Source organism: Cheilinus undulatus, linkage group 22 (genome assembly GCF_018320785.1).
Source record: "Cheilinus undulatus linkage group 22, ASM1832078v1, whole genome shotgun sequence".
Taxonomy (NCBI): domain Eukaryota; kingdom Metazoa; phylum Chordata; class Actinopteri; order Labriformes; family Labridae; genus Cheilinus; species Cheilinus undulatus.
In genome coordinates, this window is record NC_054886.1 from 29,213,882 (window position 1) to 29,228,389 (window position 14,508).

Sequence of the window (14,508 nt, forward strand, 5' to 3'; positions counted from 1 at the left end):
GAAGTTAAAACACAAATTAATTTCTTTTCCCACATTCCTGACTTCTTATCTAAATATTTTTACTTCTTAATTTCTCAGATTTTGTAACTTAAAGAAGATATCTTAAATCATCAAGGATAAGTTCACATTTTTATACTTGAGGAAACCTGCAGACCTCTGATTGGCCGGTTTTAACAGAAAACTGAGATCATCTTGTGGGTCGGATTTAACTGTTCCATGGGCCTTGAGTTTGACACCTGTGATTTAGGAGAGAAAGTTTTACATTTATGTGACTTAATCTGCTATTTTATGAGACTAAAATAAGGAAGCTGTCGATCAAGAGAATAAAGTCGCAAATTTTCTGCAATTAAATTTTTTAAAATAAAGTTTTTATAAAGAATCAGGTCATGATTTTAAGACTCAAGTTGTAAACTAAGGAGGATAAAACCCCTGAAATGGAATTGACTAAATTTGTAATTTAAACAAAAAAGTGATTTTACCTTACTTTATCTTTGAAGAATTCTAAATGAAAAAGTCCCAAAAAGTTAAATTTAAGCTTCACGGGAATAAAATAAAATCCCCAATCGTTTACGATCATGAAGTCAGGAATTGATGAGAGCAAAATCTTACGCTTTTGTTATAAAATGTGTTACTTTCCAAGAACAAAGGAGTTCACTTCTTAAAATCAATGTCAGTTAATCTGATTAAATTTGAAAATTTCATGACAAAGTCAGCATTTATGAGACAACGTCCAAAAATTATGCATTTAAATTTTCCAATTTATTAGACTAATTTTTACAATTTAAGTCATAGAAATATGAGAACAAAGTGTTTAATTTATAACATTACATGTGTAATTTAACAGAAGTTAAATTATAATAACGTGATAAATTTATGAGAGTAAAGCCCTAAATTTATGTAATTTTAACAATAAGGTCATGCTTTCATGAGATTAATTGTGTAAATTCAGGTTAATAAGAAAGTTATAATTTCACAATAAAGTCAAAAACTTGTGGGAATAAAGTCCTAAAATTAAAGCCATGCTTATAGTGTGAGTAAAGTAACAAATTATGAGAATAGAGCCCTGAGCTTCTAAATAAAGTTGTATTTTTAGTCAAAGGTTATAAGACTTGACAGCATGGTAATAATCTTATGCAATGTCTCTGTTGTGAAGAAAGGACGGCTCACTATGAGTTCCTTTAGAGGCTCAGAAGCAGCTTTATCTTCAGAGTCTTGGTGTGAATCATAAACGGTAAAGAGACTGACGTTTCCACTGAACTGAGTATGAATGACGGTCAACGGGTACTCAAGCCTGCACAGGCCCTCTATTCTTTGTTTTTTTAAAAGATAAGACTAGCTTTAAAACAACAGAGTATTTGACAAAATAAACTTTATTAATGCAGCATCAAGAAGCACCTGTGATAATCTTCATACAAAAATCAATATTTAACAGTGATCAGAATATAGCAGCATCTTTACGTTTAAATAAACATGTAAACAACATCCTGGAATTAATGAGCACTGGAGGTTTCCACATGATGAAGAGAGTCATCCTCACTCTACCTCCGTTTGTCAGATTAAAATGTGAATGAGTGAAGCAGTTTTCATGTCAGAGCTCCTTGAGTGCAGTAGAGCTGATAAACAGTTCTGCTCAGAGCTGGGCCGAGATTTCTGAAAAAACAAAATCAACAAAATTAAACATTAACTTCCTTCATATCCTGATAATGACAGGATAGGATCAACCTGACGACTTTAAAGGATTACCGTACATGGTTTAAAAAGAATTTATGCTTGGTATTGTCCACAAGAGGGCGCCACAGTCTGAAATAAAGTTGCCTAAGTATTTTGTGCGGACCTTAACTAGTACCTGGGTGTTTTAGAGCATTTCTTAGAGCCAAGTATTATGTGAGTAAAGTCTAAATAAGAAACCATCTCATCCTGTCATTAAACATTTCACTGGAAACCGATGAATAAGACCAAACCAACCTTTTGAGTTTACCGTATCGGATGGAGGAAAGGAGTTTTTCTTTCTCTGCTTCATTTGAACACTGATCATAGGTGGTCAGGAGACTGAGATTGAGAGAAAGAAACAAGGATTTATTTAACCATACTAAACCCTCCACTCATGAGGTTTGGAGTTTTCTCATAACAGCAAAAATTTGACTAAATATGGTCAAGGAGTTGGAGTTTAAAATTTATACTTTCTTAAAAAAAAAAAAAAAAAAAAAAAAGGTTTATTAAATTATCGATTTTCTAATAACTTAAAAACCTCCATTGTAATTTCATTTTTAAAACATAGAGAAAAAGCAACAAATATTACAGAAATGTCGTTTTAACTGGACCATTAATGGATTTACTATAAGCAGCTGCCTGGTGCCTCATGCTCCAAGGGCCCTACGGTTCTCTGCAGTCACATGATTGTGACGACATGCAAATGTCTGCTGAGAGTCAGGAAGTGAGGGACACTCAAAGAATGAATGGAAACAGAGTAAATGGACCTGTGTGCTGCAATTATCATCAGAAAATTTATAAAACAAACAATAAAGTGTTTTTTTCTGACTGAAAATTCTTGTGTGGAAGTGATCAATGTCACAATTTACACAGTCCTGCAGACCTCCTGACATCTAGCTTAGTCTAGCTCAGTGGTCCTCAACGTTTTCAGCCCGTGACCCCCAAAATAAAGGTGCCAGAGACCGGGGACCCCCACTGTACCTGGAGGTGGTTAACCACAGCCATGAACATTCAAGAGTAGTCATGTGGAGACAAGGCCACCCATCAGGGGGGACAATGGGAGAGCTTTCTGGGGCCCAGCAAAATCATGGTCCATTGTAAAGTTAAGCTGTGGTATATGCTTCTCAAAGAAACATTATCTTTTTAATTCATTAATGTAGTAAGTAGCCCTCTTAAAAATGTAAATCCTTCTGTTATAAACAATTGAAATATGTTAAAAATAGCTAAAATGGGTGAATAAAGGTTAAAAAAAGTAGTAGAAAAGGTGGTGAAATTGGATTTTAAAAGTAGCAGAAATGGACTCTATGTGCCAAAAATTAGATAAAAGTGGCAAAAATAGCCAAATAAAATGGCAAAAGTGGGTTAAAGTTGCAAAAACAGGCATATTAAGTGGTAAAAGGGGATTAAAAAAAGTGGCTAAAATGGCGTTAAAGTGCCAAAAATAGGTGGAAATTTGGTGAAATGTGATGAAAAAAATGATATAAAGTGGCAAAAAAGGGTTAGCTGTGGCAAAAAGTGGAGGAAATGGGTGAAACTGGCAAAAATCGGCATACTAAATAAATAATTAAAGTGGTAAGCGGGGTTAATAGTGGCAATAATGGGACAACAGAGCCAAAAATAGGAGGAGAGAGTCAAGATTTGGTTTAGAAGTGGCAAAAACAGGCAGAATAAAGGCGGTGGAAAGGGTTTAAAACGAGAAAAAATGTGTCTTAAGTGGCAAAAATGTGTTAAATCTTGGCAAAATTGGTGTAAAGCGGCAACAGGGTAATTTGAAAAATATTCTTAGTTTTTTAAGGCATCTGGAGACCCCGTCTCAGAGTCTCGAAACCCCCAATGGGGTCCAGACCCCAATGTTGAGAACACCTGGTCTAAGAGGCTAGCTGAGCCCCTTTAAAAAATCCTCATGTTGTCCCAAACATGCTTTTAATTGATACACAGATGTACTTTCAACTGAATGAAACTGTGGAGCGAGCGACTGTAGCTAACTCACATTTGAGTGCCAGTTTCCTTTCCTCTATCCTTTAAAATTTAATTAAAAAAACAATCTGGGACCAAATAAAGAGCCAAACAACCATCTCTACTGAGACAAACAAATGAAAATTACTTGTGTTTACTCCCGAACAATATCCTTAAACTTCAGCCAGGGAAAAATAAGAGTGAAGTCGAATGGGGACACTGTCAACTAAAATATAAGCTCTCTTCTATTTGAGAGGTAATTGTAGCTGCTTATTGAAAAACTAAGTATTTACCTGTGTGGGGTGCTGTATATCTCTAGTATAGCTGCTGCTTTGTCTCCAGACAAACCGCTGATCTGCATCAGCTGTCTGGCGAACACTTCTCTCACCGTCTGACACTACAGAGGAGGAAACACAGACAAATCCAGTATAACGCTAACGTAAAGAGCCTTTCTTTATTGATCTTTACTTCCTGGTTTAACAGGGTCATTAAGAAGTCCACGGTGAGAGTTTTTGAACACAAACCTTGTTTTTGACGGCTCCGTGGTTAAACTCTGCAAAGGAAATGAGAGAGCAGGAGGGTCTCCCTCTCTCCTCTTCATCACTCGCTCCGTCACCCTCCAGCTCTCTGGAGCGACAGATCAGTGTACGGTTCTGAAAAGGAGTATAAATAAAATAACAAAACAGGTAAAGCTCAAGTCCCAGATGAGGCCAGAATTAGAGAAATCTGTTGGATATTTTGCACAATGGTAAGGTTGTCAGAGTTTTAACTTTTTGATACTTTTTGTTTTTTTTTGTTTTTTTTGTTGCTTTATTCTGATAGGACAGCTGAAGAGAGACAGGAAGCCCAGAAGAGAGAGAGCCCCCTAACCCCTAACCCCGAGACAAAGAGAGAGCACCAGGCTCAGACTACAAAAATTCTACAGATTTTGGCCTGACTCCTCCGCCGCAGCTCATGGTGATTCACCTGGTACAGCTTGGTCAGGTATCGCGTCATGACGGTGAGGTAGGCCGCAGACTCTCTCACATCCTGGACTCTCTTCACAAAGAAGCCGTCAACTACCTAAGGCACAAGAAAGCACAAATGTTGACACTTTTAACACAAAATCACAAGAATGAATATTATAAAAAAGGTTTCTCAACTTGGCTGTTGATAAAGACAATTGAAGCGCTCTATAAAACAACTAAAGACAGATTAAAACAATATCAAGAACATTATATGTACATACATGAGCTCAGGGAAATGAGAAAATTACAGATTTGGTCCAAGTCAAATTTATATTCTGAAAACTCTTTACACTATTTACTTATTTAATTGTTTGCTCTGGCCTTGTTGGTTAAAACCAGCTTTTATCAGGAGATCTACTGTCAGTTAAACTGAGCTGACATGTAAAGTGTTTTTGAGGTTGTGTATACTGACCTGTGTGTTGACGATGGCCTGCTGCAGCGTAGTCTCAGGTAAACTCAGGTGAGAGGCCGCCTTCCCACATTCCTCCACCAGGTAGACGGGCCGGCGAAGACCGCACCGCTTCAGCCGAAACTGATACAGGAGAGAGAGACAAGGGGTAAGAGTTGGTGTATAAAAAAGGGAATAAAATATGTTTTCCAATTTAGCTAGAGACAGTCCTATTTATTCTGCAGCTTTTAAATTTCTTTTTTAGATTTATTTGTTTACTAGCATCCTCCATCCATCCATTTTCCTCCACTTATCCGGGGTTGGGTCGCGGTGGCAGCAGGCAAAGTAAGTCAGCCCAGACATCCTTCTCCCTCAAAACGTTTTCCTGTTCCTCCTTAGGGATTCCAAGGCACTCCCAGGCCAGATGGGATATATAATACCTCCAGTGAGATGTGGGTCTGCCTCGGGGTCTTCTCCCAGTTGGATGTGCCCAGAAGACCTCCACAGGAAGGCACCCAGGAGGCATCCTGATCGGATGCCCGAACCACCTCAGCTGGCTTCTTGCAACGTGAAGGAGCAGGGGCTCTACTTCGAGATCCTTCCAAGCTTCTTGCCCTATCTCTAAGGCTGAGCCCGTGAGGTCGACTAGCATTCTTCGACCTTGTAATACCTGTTTTTAGAATTTTCTCTAGGATTATAAAACCAGTCTGATCTAGTTTAACAACAGAAGGAGTTTGATCAAGTGTTTGAAAAGCTGTTAAATGTACACAAATAAAAACAACCACCATAAATCATAAGAAATAAAAAAAGACAGTATAGGATGGTGAAACAGTTGGATAAAAATGAAGTAAATGGTGACTTCAAATAGGTGGTTTTGTATGATGAACAGCAAATAAATCGACAGATATTTTCATTTTATTGACTATTTTTCTCACAGTGTTTGATACTATTGCTCATGGCGGCAACTTTTTCTCTATTAACCCTGAGAGCTCAGCTATTTTTTCACAATCATATCTCGTCTGGACTTCTTGTCTTAAAAACCTTATAAATCCTCAACCCTGTGGTGCACCGTCAAGCTCTATACATCTTTTTTCTCAGCTCAACCTGGGCTTTAAGCATATATCTACTACAGTAATGTCACTTTATTTTTAAAAATTTATAGGACTCTAAAGACACAAGAAAAAACAAATCAGAATTTGAAACTCTGAGATTTTTATCTATAACACACAGAAAACATGAGTGACTAAGCCTTTTCTTTTCACAGATTGTTCTCATCTCTTTGGGACAAAACAGGGAAAAAATAAACATTCTGTGGCTAACGGTTTTCAAAATATCTACATCTATACAAAGAAAAAGTCCATGCGCTTTTTTGCAGTTAGTTTCATTTGTGCCATTCCTCAAAGCAGTAGAGACGCAACTGATTGACTGCCCCTCCCACAATGCATTGCGGTAAACTATATGGCAATGCCCTGGGCAGAAAGCCAAAGTAAATTATCAAAAATTGATTAAAAATTGATTAAAAGATGCTTATTATTGGATCTAACGACATGGACGCAATCTTTAAAGACCTCGAAAAGTCACCAAAGTTTAGGGCTTGCTAGAACGGTGTCCTTTAGGGCTACTGAGACATCAAGGGTAGCAAATGAACGACAAGAAAGTCTATGACTTATGGTTCAAAAGTTATCAACTTATTTGTAACAACACCGTCCTCAGAGACCCTGGAAAATCATCCAAGTTCTGGGCTCACTAGAAAATGTTCTGTTAAAGATACTAATGTATGGAGAACATAATCAAAAAGGCACAACAGAGAGCTTTCAGATAAAAAAAAACAATTAGGCGCCTATGACTTAAGGTTCAAACGTTACCAAGTGATTATAAAGGGTTGTGCCTGAGGCATGGATCCGTGCCATGTGAGCTCTAAGGGTTAGAGCTGGAAGAAGCGGTTAAAGTAACTGAAAAGTAAAAATGTGCTTTATCTCTACCTTCTGTTCTCTGAACCGTCCGTCGATGATGCTGCCGCACAGGTCGTCCATCCTCTTCCTCTCTACGATGTAATCGAGGACGAGCTCCCGGCCTGCAGGAGCGCGAAGCTGACCTGAGGAAAGGAGGGGATGAGATGAAGATTTCTTATTTCAGAATCAACTCAGGCAGCACAATTTAAGACTCAATTCTAAATATAAATTATGTTAAAATTAAAGTATTGACTTTAGACTTTGGACTTATGTTCATGTTTTACTTTGAGACTTTACGGCTAACGTTAAGCTAAGACCTGACCAAACTTGTTCTTGCTAATTTAGCTTTCATGCTAAGAAAATGTGGAATAATTTACAACATAAGACTGGCTCTCCTTTCTCTTTTCTTTATGAAGTATTCACCATACATCTACAGTATATCAGTTAAAAAATTAAAAGTAAAATTAAGACAATCTTCTGATTTCAATCAGGAGGGTATTGATAGAAATGACCTAAAATGAATGAGTAGGATTAAATAAGCAAAGGAGGGAGAAAAGCTGTTAAAAGACAACACTAGCCTCTTAGCTTGTGGCTAATTTGCCTCAGTTGCTCACTCACTCACTGCATACAGCATGAAAGAATACTAAGACACAGTAAGAGAGTCACAGGAATCATGTACGGGTGGTTTTGCCCAGGAGAGGCAGGTGAGCTCTGATATCAGGTCGTCCTAAAAGAGCTATTGTTAATTCATAGGGTGGACCAATGTGCCGTCATTTAGTATCTGAAGGTCCAAAACAGGTAGTTAATCTCTGATCATTCTTCTCTGAACAGCCTTTAGTCTTCTACCTGGAACAGGCGCAACCTTCTCTCGAGCGACCCAGAGGAAGTCTCCAACGTTTAGCTTTCTCACATCGAAGCTGACTCCGTTTCTCTGAAGTTCTTTGACCAGCTCCTGCTTACGGTGGTGGCTGCCGCTGCACAGACAAAATAATCAACATTTTATACCACAAACATGGATCATAAATGACCACGGCGTTCTGGCTCTCAGGTCTCCGGCTGCTCTTTTACCCTGTCGTTTCAATGAAGTCAACACAGAGGAGGATTTCATATGTTCCAGGTAGAAGACACACTCCACTCAGCTTTCTTCCACCTGTCGGCTGTGAATTCTGAGGTTTTCCCGAAGAGCTCGTTACATTAACCTCACTCCTCGGCTGGGAAACACGCGCCAGCTTCTCTGCAGGGCTGTAAAGATAAAATAAGTCTTATTGTTCAGGAAGAAAAAGAGCAGAAGCTGGAGAGTATTTAATGAAAACTCACTGTTCTCTGTCATCTTCCTTCTCTTCTTCTTCGTCATCATCACTAGCCGTGAGATCTACCACTCCAGGATCACCGTCCTCCTCTTCCTCCTCCTCTCCTTCACTCCTGGCCTCCTCTCTGTCCCCATCAGCGTAATCTTTACTCTGTGGATCAGCAGACTCCAGTCGCCGTGCCAAAGCCAGACCCTCCTCTGTCAGAGAATACCTGTGCAGGGTAGACGGTGAAGAAAAGCATGAAGCTCTTTTTACACATACACAACCTCCTGAAAGTTCCCTGAAATTTACTGTGTGAGACTGCAATTTTTCACTTTGACTTAGAAAAATTGCTGCACTTTTTGCTGAGTCCTGTACAAATACTGTTAAAGGTAAGATCTGTAAAACTGTACTGTTAAAAGTGTCTTTCCTGGTTCACACCTGAACAGTTCTTAAGGTTCTTTGCAGATGACGTCACCCAGCCAAAAGGCCATGTTTTGAGCTGTTTACGAGTATGCTAAGCAGAGTGTGAAAATAACATTGTTTAATTATTTCGTACCTTGCAGGGTTGTGAGTCTTTATCACCAAACTCTTCTGAATAAGCGTGCTGACTGAAGACCAGGCTGTGTATTTACTGCCCAGATCAGGCTGCAAACAGAGAAGAAAAAGAAAAAAAAGAAACTTCAAGCATAGCTAATCTTCTACGTAAAATATCATACATGTGATAGAAATGATAGATAACTCACCACAGTGAAGGACTTGTCACAGAGAAGTTGTGCCTCAGTCTGGAGCTCCATCTTAAACATGAATCCTTTACTACCAGGGATCTACAGAGAGGGGAAGCTGCATGATAACCTGCTGTTGTAGCGCATTAAAATAAACATATTTCACTGGACAAAGACGTACCTGTGACTGTCTGTAGAGGGTGAGCAGAACGGCGTAACCTCCAGATCTTTTCTGAGGCACATACTCCCTCTTCTTCTTCCTCCCTCCTCCTCCTTTGTCTTTCTCTTTATCTCCAGCTGCATTTCTCTACAAAAAATACACAAGCTGGCCCTAAATCATCAACTCCAGCAGTTTCATCTAACACTGTTGTCCTTTATGGCTGAAAAAATACCAAAGTGATGTTCAGCATTTCTGTTTAGAAAAGATTTAATGTTTACTTTCTTTACAAACTGATTTGTTACACTAGTATTTAACCTTCTGAACCCTGCGCCTATTTTTTAGGTTTCTGCTCGAAAATTGCATACCCATAACAGAAATGGGTATATCTCTGCAACCACAGGGTCTATTTGAATATTTTTGGTGTAATGGTAAAGAAGAGTTTTTTCTTTTTCTTTTTTTATCTTTTTTTAAAGAGAAATTTTACAACTATAGTTTGAAAAAGCAATTTCTGTTTTCGTGATTCTTTGGCCTCTATCTCTCAGATACTTTGGTGTAGACCGCTTTGGCATATATCATCAGAATCTGTGGAGTCTCTGCTTTCACTTGAGGTGTTGATCGTGTGTTCTGCATGAAGTGTCGTAGCGGTAGAGCCGGAAATATGGTGAGTGGGTTGACACAGTGGAGCTGTACAGAGTTTGGTATGTCATAATTCATTAAGTTGTTATTTGAGTTGTGTTTGGGGCATGTAAAAATAAAAGTTTTATATATTCTTATAGCCCAGGATCTGCTGTTTAATTTGATGTGCAACATCACTATATTATTTCGTGATTAGTGCATTATTTCACACTGTGTTTGCCAATGCCTCTCAAAGTCCTCCAGTTGGGGGACACCAGGTTTAAGAGGTTAAGAAATCCTCAGTTTCTTTTAGCATCACCTCTTTCCTTAACAGCTACTACCCAAACAAATATAGAAAAAGGCATCTTCTAGCAGATATATGACGTACACAGGATACGTGGCAATATTTGGCTTTTTTCCTGCAGTAAAGCTGAGTAATATTGATAAAAATTTCACATTTTTACCACAATAAAGAGACAGCATTTTCATCATCACTACCAGAAGACTATGAAAAGTAAGGAAAAGAAGGCTTTTATCTTCGTCTTGGTGCCTGGAAATGTATGGATCGGTAATGTTGGGGTAAATTGTGACGTTTACCTTTCTGGGTGCCAGGTTGTTGTTGTCAGGTCGGCCAGGAGGGGGCGCCCCTTGTGGGAGAGAGTGGATAGGAGCGTTTGGACCTGGAGAGGAAGTTGTGAGAAAAAAGGACGACAGAAAAAGAATGGTTAGTTTTGATTGATACCATCCACTTTTTAAGGAAACATCATTCGTATTAAAGGATATCCATCCTTCTGTGGTCCAAATCCAAATCCATTTGTCTGTTTTACTTCTTTTTTTTCCATTCCTTCACCTTCTGCTTAAAAACATGCGCAGTTTCTATGGTTAATGTGTGTTAAATATTTGCTATCTAAACTTGTCATTTCCTCTTTTATGGGGATATTTCCCACCAATCTTTTATTACTCATTCCCTCTCTTTTAAAGTACTTATTCGTCTATTTCTTGGGTTCTTCCTATAATTTAGTGTTTGATCATTTCTTTTTACCCCTTCATCTTGATCTTAATTCATCTTCTGGTTAACTGTTAAACTTTTTAGCTGCCTGTCTTGTTAGCTCTTTGCAGAAACACCATCAATCAACAGCAAATCAAAATGCAATTCAATCAGTAAAGAAATGTTAGCATGAATCTGTTATTGTCTTACCGTTCTCTCGGTAGTATCTCTGCAGTTTTTCGTCCAGTATTTTACAGATACCGTCTCCAAAGTTCTGGAGTATTTTTGCCTCTTTGGCGTTTTGAAGTGGTAATGGGTACTTATTCAGAGAACTGATAGCCTGGAGAAAGACAGAAATAAGTGAAGATAACAATAATCTCTTTTCCCTTTGCCATTGTTTACAGCAATAGTTCCAAACTGGTCCAAGGTCAGGACCCACTATAGCCTCCTTTTGGACAAATTGGGACCCCTATTTCTTAAACTGTTCAATCATACCCAAATTTTTTTAAATAAAAAAGATCAGTTACAACTTGAAACTGAGCAAAAGATGTGACAAAACCATGAGATATACTCTTCAAATAAAGCACATCATGGACTTTCTTTTCTACGAACACATCTGCAACCACCTAAGCCTAAAAAAAAGGATTCACAACCCACTTCTGGGTCCCAACCCACAGTTTAGAGCCAAGGATTTTCCTGCTTTCCAGGCCAGATGGGATATATAATCCCTCCAGAGAGTTTAGGGGGGGTTCTCCCAGAAGACCTCCACAGGGAGGCTACCAGGATCAGATGATCAGATGCCTGAACCACCTCAACTGGCTCCTTTCAATGCTGAGGAGCAGCGGCTCTACTTCTAGATCTTCTAGATCTCTCCGGATGTCCGAGCTGCTCACTCTGAGCTGCTTCTAAGGCTGCGCCCAGACACCCTCTTCAGGAATCTCATTTTGACCACTGTGTGTCCCAGTGAACCAGCATTGTCTGGGACATTAGCCCCTAGTAGGGTCTCCCAAGGCAAACTGGTGCAGGGGGAGCATCCAGACAAAAAGCTATCTTTCGGAAATCATGATTCAAAATTCAAAGTCTGAAGTTACCTCGCTCCTAATAGGGAAACCAGGGCGCCCCCCTGGAGCCACCACCCAGTGGTTAAACCACCTGCAGGGATGGACATGAGGGTCAGGTGCATTGCAGACCAGGTGGAAGGCAAGGATCAAAGCTTAGGCATGCTGACCCCTGGCATCGAAGACTGGTTTTCAACAACTACCGCCTTTTTCTCCTTAAATGGTGCTAACCAGTCCAGTCATACAACAAAGAAACTGACCAATCCTTCAGTGTTGCATGGTTACCTTTTTGTAGTTTCTACCCTCTTTTTTACAAACTATTTCAGCACAAAATTAGTGGGATGCATTGGGAACACCCATTGGAACCTCTGTTTTTGTTTCTGTTCATCAAAAGTGCTATCAATACCGTCTTATTTGTCGTCCTCTCAAAGTATGAGTCTGGTATTGTGCAAATCCAATAACCAGAAAATAAACAGAAGTCTGAAGAACAAAAACTAGTGAAGTGTTTTGTTTAGACTTCTAAAGAACTCTCCCTCGTCTTTACCTTCTGGTAGACGTGCTGGATCTTGTGCCCCTTCTCTTTGGACTCGTCTCGGAGCTCAGTGAGCCACTTTAAGAACAGAGGGTTCGGACAGGAGGGCAGGACGCGTTTCCGACCCAACCGAACCGACTCCGAGGCTGGCATCCCTCTGAACCTAGCGAGACACAAACAACACGATGTTTTGAGAGAAAATACTGAATATTAATGTGTAAGACTTCCACCTACAGAAGCAAAAAGAAGAAAAGACGACAAGAAGAACAACGGTGGGGTACTTTAGGTAACAAAGCTAACGTTAGCAAACGGTTTAACGAGTGGCAGGGTAACTGGAGACTCGCGACCGAATACGACTGTGGTCCAAACGGACGCCTCTTTATTGAATAACTACTACATTTTTACTCAATATACGAATATTTATCAGATATGCCCTTTAAAGACTGTAAACTATGGTAGCATTCGTTAGGACTCTCATCTCCAACGTCCGTTGTAACTATGACAACCTCAGCGTCCGCGTTGACGCTCTCAACTACAGGTAAACATTTAACACGGTCACTCTTTAAACCATAACACCGGTGTTAATCAGTGACCGAGTTAGCCAAATACGTCTGTATTTGTTGAAGTCACAAAAATGCTGAAAACGTAAATATCCCTTTTTAATACCCCTTTTTTGCCAACTTATTGCTAAAACGAAAATAACAGGAACGAGGGCAATAAGCACCTTTTGTAACTAGGACAACCAACGAAACTGGTTGAAGTCACTAGTTAACACGGTCACTCATTTAACTAAAACACCGTCATTAGCCTTTAGGGAGTTTTTGCAAAGAACCCAGCCATAGTATTGAGAATATGCAGTGTGAGTTAAGAGTTTTGGCTCACAATTGACGTTTTAACCGTGTTGTGGCATGTTATATGACTCACCTTTAGCTTGTGGGTTAGCAGAAGCTGCTGGCGCCTTGTGTTCAAGACAAAGCGCATTTCCTTGTTGACAGCGGTCACGTGACCAGAAAATACGGCAGGCAAATGGACAGGGAATGAAACAGCGATATCTAACGGTCAAATTGAGTAAATGTGATTGAATATCATTGGTTTAGTTATCAAATTTAAGCCTATGCCAGAACTTTTCCTTTCTCTATATTCATTGCACTTTTACTCTACATTTCTTTTTGAAAATTTCTTCACCTTCACTACATTTAAAAGGAAATCTGATCTATGTAAATGTAAGTGTCCCACTTGCATTGTTGAAGTGTTTAAGTAAGGCCTTTAAATCAGCCTGGTGTAATAATCTGGTGTATCAGGCAGGATATTTTTACAATATACCTGTCATGAATGAAATCCAGCTCATTGTCAGTTAACTTTCCAAACCGTTATCTGGCTGTTGCTGGAGTCCGCCTCCTCGTGTCCTCAGGCTGAGGAGAGTTAGCAGGAATCCTCCAACAAGACCTGACAGAGACCAAGAATCCAACCTCACCCTCCCAACCACAGCCTCTCAGTGTGGTACAAAGACAAAGACTAGAGCTCAGAGGGGGAAAAGTTGCGTTTTAAGTGCTAAGCAAGCAACTTTATGCAGTGACACACGAGGTTTGAAGATACGCCATACAGCATAACCCTCATACGTGTCTGTATTTGAATGAAACGCCGCTGCCAACGTACTGAAAACACATTCAAAGATGCAAATTGACTTGTTGGATTAAAATGTAAAATATGTGACCACATGGATTTGTGTAAACACGCCTGACGCACGCAGAGACAGAGCAAGAATTCACTTTGTTCCATTGCAACATTGTATTTCATCAATTCAATTCTTCTCAACACTTAGATAATAATTAGGGTTGGTACTATTTAATTCAGCTTCTTAACTACCTGATGACCAGAGTATCTTGGATTTTTATGCCTCTGCGTTGATGATTGTTAGAGGAATAATGTTTTCAGGCTATCAGTCCTAACATACAGAACATCCATCCATCCATCAGTATGCAATTATATCTACAAAACAAGTGAGGGATTTTCTCCAAATTTTACCATGGTGTTCCCAAAGGCACAAGGATGAAACATTAGATTTTGGATGTTAAAAGCAAATCGGTTGTTTAGGTCATTGGGCCTCATGTTCACCCCTTGCTCATTT

General features: G+C 39.4%; 1 protein-coding gene across 1 annotated transcript; it reads right to left on the minus strand.

Annotated features, from left to right (window-relative positions):
* Positions 1–1,352: 1,352 nt before the first annotated feature.
* Positions 1,353–13,387, minus strand: mus81 (MUS81 structure-specific endonuclease subunit). The gene is made up of 17 exons (XM_041779618.1): positions 13,305–13,387; positions 12,393–12,543; positions 11,001–11,130; positions 10,400–10,482; positions 9,209–9,334; positions 9,049–9,129; positions 8,862–8,950; positions 8,331–8,534; positions 8,082–8,255; positions 7,860–7,987; positions 7,044–7,156; positions 5,086–5,205; positions 4,633–4,728; positions 4,191–4,319; positions 3,960–4,063; positions 1,966–2,049; positions 1,353–1,650 (listed from the first exon to the last, which is right to left on the minus strand). Exons 2-17 carry the CDS (start codon positions 12,531–12,533, stop codon positions 1,584–1,586), a joined length of 1,869 nt encoding a protein of 622 aa, XP_041635552.1. The 5' UTR covers positions 12,534–12,543; positions 13,305–13,387; the 3' UTR covers positions 1,353–1,583.
* Between the last annotated feature and the right edge of the window lie 1,121 nt (positions 13,388–14,508).